Source organism: Poecilia mexicana, unplaced genomic scaffold (assembly GCF_051168715.1).
Source record: "Poecilia mexicana isolate PSO_F unplaced genomic scaffold, ASM5116871v1 scaffold_1, whole genome shotgun sequence".
NCBI classification, from domain to species: Eukaryota; Metazoa; Chordata; class Actinopteri; order Cyprinodontiformes; family Poeciliidae; genus Poecilia; species Poecilia mexicana.
Window position 1 is genome coordinate 8,262,384 of NW_028263370.1, and position 12,373 is coordinate 8,274,756.

The window sequence follows — 12,373 nt, forward strand, 5'->3', positions numbered from 1 at the left end:
CATCTTTTAATACAAAAACACGGTGGACCGCCGGTGGACCGACTCGTCACCCCGACCATTGGGCTTAGCAAGTTTTCTGGGGGAAATCCTGAAATGACATTTATATATTTAGATGGTTGACTTAATTTTTTACAAAACCTAGGTAAGTTGGTAAAAACAAACAAAAAAAAGAATTGTCTGAGAGTGCCTGAGGGAGTTGAACTTGAAGGGCGTCTCAGCAGTCTCCTAATGATGTGTTTATTTGTCACGCTAATTTTGTTGAATTTGAATAATAAGCGCGTCAGTCTGCCACGGACCAGCAGGAAAAATCTGGTGAGAAATGCACGCACAAAACTCTATCTGCTCATAAAATTAGGCACAGAATCAGAAAACACCACTTATTTTGTTATTTTAGTTTGATCTGATGCTTACCACATCTCCTAAATAGCAGAATCGGTTTCTTCCTCCTCTCAGTGAAGCTTCTGTTGCTTCCTTTTATGTGTAATTGACAGGCAACAGGCTTATCCGTGGGACTTCCTACAAGTCTTTCCTCCCAACTGAACATCTTTTTTCAGATGATTAGAAAATAAAAATCAAAATAAGCCGATGCCAATAGTCCCACAAGCACCTGCTTTTCCTTGCTGAGCTCCTTCTGTCCTGAAGAACAGCTGCAGCTTGAATGTGAGTCATTGCAGCTGATGTAAAAACTCATGATTATATTTCTTACCACAGTGAGAACACAAATAAGTATTTACAACCAGATACGTTATTTTATTGGGATTTTGTGTGAAAGACGAGCACAAAATGGTGCACAGAGATCACAGACTCTCTGCTGAACTCTTGGCTACAGATCTTTAAATATCATGCGGCCTTCAGATTAGGGAACGGGAGGCGGACAGCGCAGGAGGAAACCGTGTTAAGAACATCGCTACTTGACTTGAAAGCAGGGGAGCAACGTGCTATGGAGTCCTCAACCATGCTTCTTCTCCGCCTGGCTTTGACAGTTTTCCAGAGGACAACACTTGTCTGCATTGTGTCGTGTTAAGTTTGGTGCAGAATGAATTATATTGTGGGGCAGATTTTTGGGGGTCGGCCCCTTTGTTGCAGTGAAAGAAACTCTTATGCTACGTTCACAAAGCAGGTATTAATGGTCAATATTTATTTATTTATTTTTTTTTGCTGATATCTGTTAGTGATGCAGTGGCAGTGAAACTTTGGTATGAACTGTTTATGACCTGCATGTGCAGAAGAACAATGACGTCACAGCAGTGCACTGTTTATGGAAGTAACAATGCACGGAGCCGTCTGTGGATCAACATCAGTTATTCAGCAATAGGCCAACAGTATTTCATCAAGATCATAAAAAGACGAAGGAAGCTAATAAAAAGAAATAACTGCTAATAGAAATGGCCCTTTGTGGAGCATTGACTGCAACTTGTGTCGAGATGTCTGTTTGTATCCAATGTTCAACCAGGAGTGGCGGGATTGTGATGCGATCTGCTTCACTTATGCATTAATTAAAAATTTCAACCATTGTCTGGCTTCTTTGGGTGCAGAATTATGATGCTTGCTCAGATTTGGGGAGTCCTTGCATGGTGTTTGAACACAACCTTAATGTTGCACCATTAAGAGAGATTTCAGGTAAATTCAGGCTTCCAACTTTGTGGAAACAGTTCGGGGGTCGACTCGTACCTTTCCAAGATGTCTGCTCACCAGTGTACAAATGGAGGTTTATAAAAATATGGATGAGTTTGGTGTCGAAGAAGTTTGTTGGCCTGCCTGACCTGGTAGACCTGTCCTTCTTCTCCAGAATTTATGATCTTACAAATGCCTTCTGGAAGATGGTTAAAAAGTCCCAAACACAACCCTAAATATTGTGGAAAGCCTTCAGAGAAGATTTAAAGCTGCTCAGGGTGCAGTGACGACATTGAGAGAGGAATGTCACTCCTGTTCACATCTTTGAAGGTAGACACGTGAAAATGTTTGGTAGAGATTTGTGTTTTAAAAAGTTACATAATTACACATTATGATGATGTTATTATGGGCTCGCTCATTTAAAAATTCACTTTCTTGCTACTTAATGAACCGTTCTTATTGGATTATCCACCTCATAATTATGTTGGACTTCATCATGTTGCAGAAACTATCCTACAGAAATACCAGTGCATTTACTCACAGCTGCATAGTTAGGTGTTCCTGAATGTCAAATAAATAGGGCACGTCTCCCTTTTTTCCCCAAACTATTAATGAGAATTATTCATAATTCAAACATGTATTTTTCCAAGCTTTTTCTCGCTCGTCTGAGATCTTTCCTTTTAGTTTTCTTCTGATGTTATTTGTACACATCGTCATTGCTTCTTTTCATCTCCTCTCTCAAACACGACCACTCTCCAGTTGACGGATGTTGCACAGAAAATGCTGTAGTGCAGAAGAACTGCAGATGAATGACTCCCAAAGGCAGGATGGGAACCTGCTAGAGAAGGGATGAGCACCTTTGAACAAGTATAACATTTTTTTTCACTCGTATATTCTTTCTTCTCAACCATTCTGATATTAGTTGGTGGATTTTGACGACGCTGAAGCTCTCCCTTTATGCTTTGTGCTCTCATGTCCTTTTTATCTTCCATCTCCTGTCTCCTCTGAATCATCCTGTGGACTACAGGAACAGTAACATTTGACCTGCTGGCTGTAAGGACAGTTCAAACACCCACAAATGTCACATTGACTTATGTCAGAGGCTTTTTTTTTATTTTTTTTTTTATCATATATATTTTGTTGTCTTCCCCAATTTAACCACGAATAAAACACTTTAACCTCATACACAGCTTTTGACTCACTGTGCCTGTTAAAAGTAGATTTTTCTTGAGAACGTGCTTCTTTCTTGCAGATTTATAAATAGTTGTAATGAATTTTTTGTAGAAGGGTTTCTAACTTGTCTGTCTTGAAGTATCAGCAGTGTGGGACCAGTGTGGCTGAAATGTGCTGTTTTGGTTGATTGCATGTCCTATGTTGCACGGGGGGGTTAAATGTTGAGTCAGCCAATATCCACTTTGGTTAAATAATGGATATCCTCAGAGCTCATAAAAGAAAAATGGGACCAAGCTCATCTCACCTCAACTCTCTAGAGTTGTGCCAGCTCTTTGATTAAAGCTGAGCCTCAAAATCGAACAGAAAACAGAAACACTTCATTACTTGACTTAATCATAATCTAGATAATCTGATGTCTCCACACCAGAGTGAGGACCCTTTAATGTGATACTTAATGTTCACCTCCTATACCTTTTTGCAGGTCTTGACTCATTTTGTTGATTGTTTTGACTTTCTTTCCCTCAATTTTATCTCTAATAGATCAGCCTATTCCTGTAAATTGTGGCAGATGTAGATAGGTTAATGTTTTATTTAAGAATATGGACATACTGACATATTTACAGTTCAGTGAAAAAGATTAAAAAAAAAATTTTTTTAAATGAAAGTATTCATTCATTGATTCTATCAGACTGAGAAGCTTGGATCTTTCTTTTCTAAACGTCTTTGAAGGGTCATTTTGGACTTTGACTTCTTTTTCACACATTCTTTGCCATTTGATGATTGGCTAAATCCCAAACTGACCGGTTCACTGCTAGTTTTGTTCTTGCATTTTTACCACAAGAACAACCTCTGTCAAGTCTATGTGCCTGTAGCTATGTGGCTACTGTGTCGTTTCAACCCCACGGAGGAAAGTGCTTGAAAGGATGACAGACAGACACCTCCTTAAAAACTCAGCTGCCTCCACTGTCACACAATTTCCTGAAAACAAACCTGAACCCCCTGCTTGGAAAACTGGTTGAACTCGCATTCAAATTTTTTACGTAAAGTTTGGAAATTTACACCTGATTACGTCACTTGTAGGCAGCTTGTTTCTGCAGTACGTGTTCTGTAACCGGTAGATCAAACAACTCTCTCCCTCTTCCATTTTCCCGTATTGTTCTTATTCAACACCGGTCCAAGCGTGGCTAAGCAGCCAGCCGTTACACTCAGCGTCCACTCATGTTGCTCGCCTTTAAAGGTTACACGTGGACAGAAATGGCCTTTGTTGTGAAACAAATTCAGTATCGTGGCAACTTTGAATAGTCGCATGTTGATGATTTGTTTATTAATTTGATCATTCTTTGGTCCTCACTCCATCTGTGCACCCTTCTGTCTCCTTTCTTCCCACGTTCGTCCAACTCACATTCTGGTTGGATCCAGTCACAGGAGCCCTTTTTACATAATGGAGTCACGAAGCACAGGGCATGTGGATTTTACCTGCTCACCCCCTCTCGCTCGTCTCAAAGGAGGGTGTTGAAGCAAGTGATGTGGGATGATCCATATTAAGTCATCCTCTGTGCCTTTCACTATAAGACTTTTCATCCAACCTGCTGTACTTTAGCAATTAGCAGGTTTCTGATATCCAACTCTGTGTTTCGGGAATCGTGTCTCTGTTGTAGCTCTATTTTGAACACAGCGGAAATGCTGCATCGATCCAGGAATGAAATACTTCTTTCATTCGCTGCTTTGTGACGTCGAGAACAAGCCGTTCCCTCAGGGTGGCAAAGATGTTTGTATATTTTTCTGGGAGCTTTTTCCACCTTCGTGCAGAGCCTTCTCAGCTTGTTTAAATCCAGTGTCTTATTTACTGATGTATTTATAAACTCGAGTGTCACGTGATCTACAGTACCTTCAAAATCATGAGCTACCAGAATCAACTCTTTCAAATTACAGGGAATAAAGTTGTCGCCTTGACGAGGGGCTGATATGAGATCACTGCCTGTTGAGATGATTAATGATGATTTATATCTTCAACAGACCGATGGTCCATAAAAACATTAAAAAAGATGACTTCTTTGTTTAATCTTAAGGCTTTGTAATCCAGAATCAACATGATATTCATGCTGTCAATGCAGCCTTTTAAATATGAACTTTGACTTTAATGTATTTAGTATACGTTGCAAAAACCAATCAATTTAAAAACAGGATCTCCGTTAGCTCCTTTTTATTTTTAGCCGGTGCTTGTCAGTTAATCTATCTGACGAGAGCTTTTAAAGGTCTAAATATCTTATTAATCAGTATGTGAGAGTTGTGTTGCAACTCATAGTTCACTTTTTGAACTATGAGTTTGAATCAAAGCAAAAAAACTCAAAGTTCAAACCAGCATTTTAATATCAAACAACCATCTAAGGTGACACGTCTTCATTTCCAGCCCATGGTGTCTTGCACCTTTTAAGGTCGACGCCTTTTTGTTCCCCACTAGATGCATCATAAAGAACTCCTGAAAAGTTTTAAAGGGTCAAAATAATGTCAGCACTTTCTTTGTTGTACTCTTTCATTTCATTTGGAACTGGAGACACTCTCATAGATGTGAAACTGGAGCATTGGTGGAAACTAAATTGGGGCGATAAATCCTAACTTAATGTGGAGAGCGAGAGATGGACAAAACTTACCCAAACTTTGATTGATGGCACAAGCCTCAACACCTCAGAGGGCATTCTTACCCATTCAGTGATTCATCTATCTATTTCTTCACCCATCCACCTCTTGCCTCTCTTTTTTTTTTCACCCCCCCTCCACCATCAAATGTATTACAGAGAATAATCAGCGAGGATGGGAACTGCTGAGTGTTCATCCTGACTGCTGACTTTTCAAACACCTTTGGCAGGCACTCAAAGTGCTCAGGAGTTGGCCGGCCCTCATCGTTACACAGAGGGCTGGTAGTGCCAGGAGCCTTACAGCTGCTATTATTTGTCACTTAGAGGTAGAAATTGAGGGCTTGGGTCAAAAAAAGTTCAGCCTCGTTGCACATTTATACAAACTTGGGTGGAGGATGATAAACGACTTGAGATGTAATGTATTATTGAGAAAGGGAAAGTGAGTATGCTTGTGCTCCGGTGTGGAATGCAATGATGATGATAGATGTTTGGAAATGACAGTTTGTGGCGAAATCTGGATGGAAACAGTTAAAGGTTGTACAGTGAATATTAAGATTTAATGCAAAACCTAAAGATCTTAGTTTTTTGTTTTGTGAAGTGACTGCTTCACCTTTCTCAGACTCTCACATTTAACATTGAGTAAAAATGGATGCATTTAAAGGGAAATGGGAACGTCATATATAAAAAGTATGTTCTGCATATTGACAAATTCCCTGTTTTTGATGGCAAAAACCCAGAATGCTTGTAAGAAGAGGAGGTTATCAACTTATTGTCGGCTTTTATTGCCATCAAGTTTTATTTGTTTTCATTTTTGATTCTTTTATATCTGATAGACACCAACAAGAGAACTGAGTAAGAACTTCATGGTTTCTTTCTTGTGATGTTTATTGCTTTCTTCAGTACAAATAGCATTTGCATTTACAAAAATCTGCCATCTTGTTAAGATTCATGATTTTTTTTATTTATTTGTTTGTGTTAGAGAAGAAATTGCTGGCGAGCTTTGGATCATTGTCCTAATTTTTAATCCAACTGTACGTAAAGCTAAGGTCTACAGGTCTCTCATGATGTCATGTTCCACAGTCTCTTGTTTTTTAATACAAAGTCTGACCTTAACTGTGACACATAAGGTCTGTAGGGGGCCTTTACTGATCTCCTGGATGAGTCATTTATTCACATATGGATTAATTTTCCTGAACCGGCCACCATGGGAAGGTTGATCCCCGTTTTCTCCCTTAATGGATAATGACTTCCGCTGTTGCTCATGGAGATCTCAAGAGCTTAGACATTGACTGTTTTCCCCTACTTCACGTTAAGATATTTCTTCGGTGGATACTAAACCTGAACCAGGTTATCAGTCTTTGACATTAAAATTAGATTGATATGAAAATTCAACAAAAAAAGGAAAAGGGGATGAAAAGTTTTAAAAACTGATTCATGTCTAATCTTATAGCGTCTTGTGAAGTTAGAGAAGGCGCTACTGTAAGAGCGGAAATACTATTTACCAGGATCAGCAGGAGATGGCCACCTGTGTAAATATTACTGAGACACCTTGTCAAGTCAAATCAGAACACAGATTTGTTTTCATGCAGCTCACTTTGTGAAGACATCCCAGCCGACGGTGCTGCAATATAGCTGCCTCTTAAAACATTTTATCTTGTAGATCTCAACCATGATCAAAGCGAGGCCGGACTTTGTGTTTGTTCCTGGTGTCAGTCTGATCTCAGCCTTCAGCGACTCTGAGGCACAAAAACACATGAATATTCAGCTGCTAATCTCTGAGTAAGAAACTTGGTGCTTTCGAATGTTAATGTCTTCGCATGGTGTTGTAATAGTGCAGAACAGTTGCTGCTTTTTTTTTTGCTCTGAGTAAACCCTGTGACATGCGGTGAGCGCGGCTGACACGATGCCATCTGTGTTGTGTTGTGTTGCAGGATCCCTGGCAGGCTCAACGACAGACGCACGCCCCTCGGAGAGCTCAACTGGATCTTCACCGCCATCACCGACACCATCGCGTGGAACGTGCTGCCCAGAGGTGAGTCTCTTCGTCCCAACAGCCTCCTCCTCGCCAGGAAGACCGATTTATTTGGGTCCTCACAAGTATGTGAACACAACAAAATACGTACATATCACACAAATGTAGGCAGGTCACAATAACAAATTTTGCTGGACGATAAATTGTCCCAGAAGTTATAGCGATAAACGATGGCATAATAATGCACACATTCTTAAAGATCAATAAACTTTAAATTCTCAGACATTTTAAATATCCAAAATAAACAAAACCACAGAAACAACAAAATGAAATATGACGTCTCTGTAAGAAAAATTGTCCTTCGACAAAGTCTTGTTGTTCCTTCCGTCTTTACTTCCTTCCTTGTCTTAGAATCAAAATGAGAAGTTTTAACCTTCTCAGATCATCTCAGTTCAGTCAAAAGATTTGTAATGGTACAAGTATTCATAGAAAGCTGATTTTTCCTCAGAAACGCGTCAATTTGCATCAAATCTGGTGAACGATTGAGCGTCCTCTGCAGAGATGCTCTAACTGTTTCCTCTCTCTTGTATTTTACATCATAAGCACAACCCCCTGCTGTGCGGTACACATGTAAACAGCAACAGTCGAGTAATCCAAAAACCAAATGATCCGCACTTTCTCTGCTGTGCTAATTGAAAAAAACAAAGCTTTATAAGGAATTTCTACTAATGCTTTAGTGTGCTGATTTGTTATAGGCGCACTAACCAGCCGTCAGAATCAGGAAAATAAGCTCCTTTTTAAAAGATTTAGCTGTTATAAGCTAAAAGTAATGTTTGAAACCACTCAGTGGGGGTGTCGGGAGCTGGAAGATGAGCTTGCAAAGACATCAGAGGCATACTAAAATCTTTCTTTAAACATATCTGGGCAATGATGAAAAATAAAGCGTCCCACGTGGCTCAGCTCTCAGGGAGTCCAAAGTGGGGCACCTAAAATAAAAAGCAGCGATGTTTAGGCATCAGCAGTACTATGAGAGCATCAGAACATCCCCAGTGGCTGAAATCATGCCGCTGTTGATATAAAATGCCAGAAGCGCAGTTTGTGCGGGTCAGCTCTTCAAATTGAGATTAATTGTGTTTAGAGTTCCCCGCACTATAATTGAGGATATCACTTGAGCCGGGGTTTGGCCGACGACACACCGCGCCGCAACTACCCGTTTCTCACATGCTTGCCCTGATGAAAACGCTGGCGCACACACTCGTTATGACATGTCCCTAGATTGTGTATTCCTTGATTTCCCTCCTGTTTCATGTATTCAACACACATCCTCTCAGTCACACACTCGAACTCCCACACGACAAACCATATCCCGGTTAGAATAGCATTGTGACAATGCTGATGTCTGCCAAAGCCTTTTAAAGCCTCGGGGCTCCGCTGTTAATGAAGCTGCCCACATCAGAGAGATTTCCTGTAATGAAGGCACTGCATACACCTTGTCCAAATCACGCACACACACTCACACACACTGAGACTTCTACAGCCTGTCACCAACAACATGCTCATTGTCACTTAAGAAATATCTCCAAAAAGTAACAGTAAAATCATAATCATCAGCCTGAAACGGTGGAAAGGATGTGGCCTGACTTTGTCGAAGTTGAGCTAAACTAAAGGATCCCTAATGTGTTGAAGACTCTGAGATTGACTTGTTATAAATCAGAATTTCAAACTGTTCAAACCAGAGATTTGCAAACAGAGGATACATAACTTTTCTTTTCTTGGTTTTATTTAGTTCGGAAAACCAATATTATTTCTGTTTGCTAAATGACAGAAAAGGAAAGAGCGGAACTCCTTAAAGAGACAAAACCAACTTCTTTTATGTCATATTTGATATATACAGTATTTCTTTTTAAACTGAAAATAACATAGTTACTTGATTGTGCTATGAAATGGCACTATGTGTCTGGAAAATGCATAACTGTGCCCTGTTAAAAGAATTCACTCTCCCGCTTTTCTGGCATTCAGCTAGTAGGAATAATTTTCATGATCCTATCTGACCAAAAACAAGACCAGTTTAGTGTGATTTAATGTCAGACTGAGGGGGAAAAAAGATTGCATCTTTTAATAAAATGTAAATGTCTGGTTTTAGCTGTATATTGCAAATGTGCCCAGACACTGCAAGCTGTCCAGACCCACCATCTTATTTGACTAAACTACAAGAAGAGGACATGATTACGGACACGACTAATTGAAAATAAGCATTTTTCTGTCTTTTACATAGTGGAAGCAAACCCGCAAACCAGATTGTTTTTCCAAATTTTAGTGACTTTGTCTCAATATGTTCTGTTCATTCACATATAAAGTGCCCCATTTTCTTCTACTCTTACATATAGGTTAATCTAATTAGTTTTTTTTGCCCTTCATCTGTCTGCAGAATACTGTATCACTTCTATTTTCTCCATCCCCAACTTCAGATCTGTTCCAGAAGTTGTTTCGTCAGGACTTGTTGGTGGCCAGCTTGTTTCGCAATTTCCTGCTTGCGGAGAGGATAATGAGGTCGTACAACTGTACACCAGTCAGCAGCCCCCGCCTGCCCCCCACATACATGCACGCCATGTGGTAAGACACGCTCACAAGCAGAGCTCGGGTTACACGAACACACAGATGCACAGACGTCTGTGGCTTTGTAGAGCTGGAGGTTAGAGGAAAGACAGGAGTCACCCTGAAGGCCTGTCTGTTAACTCAGACAGAAAGCAATTAAAGGATGAGAAGAGTTTCTAAGAGACATATTCTTTATTAGGAAACGGCATTATCCTCTTTATGTAACGGTATGTATGTTTAATGAATGAACATTTAAAAAAATCAACTGGGAAATTAGAAGTGAATTCAAACAGTGAAACATGCCTGGAAGCTAATGTGTGTCAGTGTGAAGGGATTTCTAACTGAAAGAAAACTGCTTCCTTTTTTTTTAAAGATTTGGTTGGTTTGTGTCTCTCCATTGAAACGGCTTGTACATGCAAGAAATCGCTCAAAAACATCATGACAGTCAGAGTTTGATAGATGTCTCCCAGAAGTTATTTCAGCCAAAGGGTTTAGAACTAGCTATTTGAGGGTGTCCTAACTTTATCCTCACATGGAAGGCACATTTTGTTAAGTTCTTTTGTGGATTAAAAGTTGATTATTTGTTGTTGTTTAATCTCAGTTAACTTTCTTTCTTTTCCAGCAATAAATAAAATGTGAAAAATATCTTGGTGGAGAGTTTAATATTTAATGGGGTGTTTCCTGTCTGGCCATTACCTTCCTACCCAATTCCATTCAATTCTCATCCCCTTTTAATGCTCTGTCTAGGATTTCTCCCATTGAGCTTGATTTCTCCAGTTGAATTTCAACCTGGACAATCAGTGAACACAAGGAGGAGTTGTGAAAGATATCGATTTTCTGCACTGTTTTTGAATCGTTGTCTTACTATACAGGGTGAAACAGGGTGGTAGTTTGGTATTGGCAACACAGGAAGTGAATTAAAGTTGGAGTAAGAGGAATGTTTAAGACATGTTATTGCTGATGAAGATGTCGTGGCCCTGCTCCCTGTGGGGTTGATTACAGCACATTTAGTTTCTGGTAAGCTTCATAGTGCAGCTTCCTTCACGATCGAGCTGACCTGTTACATACATCACATCCAGGGACTTCCTGTTATTTTTTTTATATGAATGCCTGTTTTCCTTGCTATGTTCTAAAAGCATTTATAACCCAAATACAAACACATAATGTGAATGATGAAGGTGAACCATTAAGAGGGGAGCCTGTGGTTGTTTGTGTTTTTATGAAAGCGTGATCCTAAACAGGCCTTAGTCACAGCAAAGTTGCTGCTTTCACATTTCTTTTTGTTCCTGACTCAAGAAAATCCAGGTGAGCTGAAAAATCAATAGCTTCTCTGGTACATTTTGTTATTTTGTTTTTTTCCAGTGATGCAACAGATGCTTTATGCGTCCTCAAACATACAACAGGTTTGCTGCCCTGTCTCTCATTTACAGCCACGGATCTATAAGCAAACTGAAGATAAACACAGCATCCTGGAGCTGCTCTGAACGTAGATTACATGTAAGCAATATGAATGCTTGAGTCACTTTCACAGCCTCCTTAAATAAGTATCGGTGTGGAGGCCTGAACCAACGTGTGGAGGTGTTTTTATATGTTTCTGCCTTTGAACATATGCAAACCCTTCATGCATTATTTTCTTTGCATCCTTTTTTTTCCCTCATGTTGACTGTTGGCCAGTGTTGCTGTCAGCAGTGAGCTCAGTGTTTTATAGCGGTGAAAATTACCACCAGTACAGTAGTAGTAACTGGAAAAAGAACAGGAGTGGTTACTTAGTTCATGGTTTTTAATATCAGAATAAAAAAGACATTATTCTGTTTGAATATTTATTTAAGAGTCTTAGCCAGAATGCTCTAATAGTCTGTAAGAACCTGTTGTTGAGCTGCTTTTTGTGGGAGAAAGTCGTCGTTACTGTTCTCTGTTGGACCTTAAGCGTCTCTCACATCTTTGTGGAGGAATTTTGGCAAACTCATTCTTCTAAATCGCTTCAGTTCAATGAAACTTGTAGAGATCTGTTGAGGTTTTGCCACTCGGGTTGCCGTCTTGACTTTGGCTTGACCAAATCGCTTTCGTTTTCTGTTGCAGATTTTCTGCTTTGTTGAGGAGTAATTTGTGTTGCGCGACATGTTTTGAAGATCTTTCTGCCACTAGTGGCTGTTATATACAGTAGATTAGATGTGAAGTAGGCAGAGAAAACCTGGTGATGTGTTTGTGATTGTGTGATGTGTTGTGGTGGCTGGTTTTCTATTTCTAATACATTTGCAAAAATCTCAAACTTTTTTCCATCTTTTCATTTGCATGTTGAATTTTGCGGAAGATTAATTTACTACAACTTGTAACGAGGTTGTAACATGGCAAGATGTGGAAAAAGTGAAGCACTTTAAGTCCT

The 12,373-nt window shown here is 39.7% G+C and overlaps 1 protein-coding gene across 4 annotated transcripts in view; it reads left to right on the forward strand.

Moving 5' to 3' along the window:
- The window catches only part of rptor (regulatory associated protein of MTOR, complex 1), a 143,173-nt gene that overhangs the window by 66,650 nt on the left and 64,150 nt on the right, over positions 1-12,373 (forward strand). For all 4 annotated transcript variants that reach the window (XM_088003681.1, XM_088003691.1, XM_088003684.1 and 1 more), the window contains exons 9-10: positions 7,355-7,455; positions 9,864-10,008. In XM_088003681.1, coding sequence (XP_087859807.1) covers positions 7,355-7,455; positions 9,864-10,008 — 246 coding nt within the window. The remainder of the gene's footprint in view (positions 1-7,354; positions 7,456-9,863; positions 10,009-12,373) is intronic.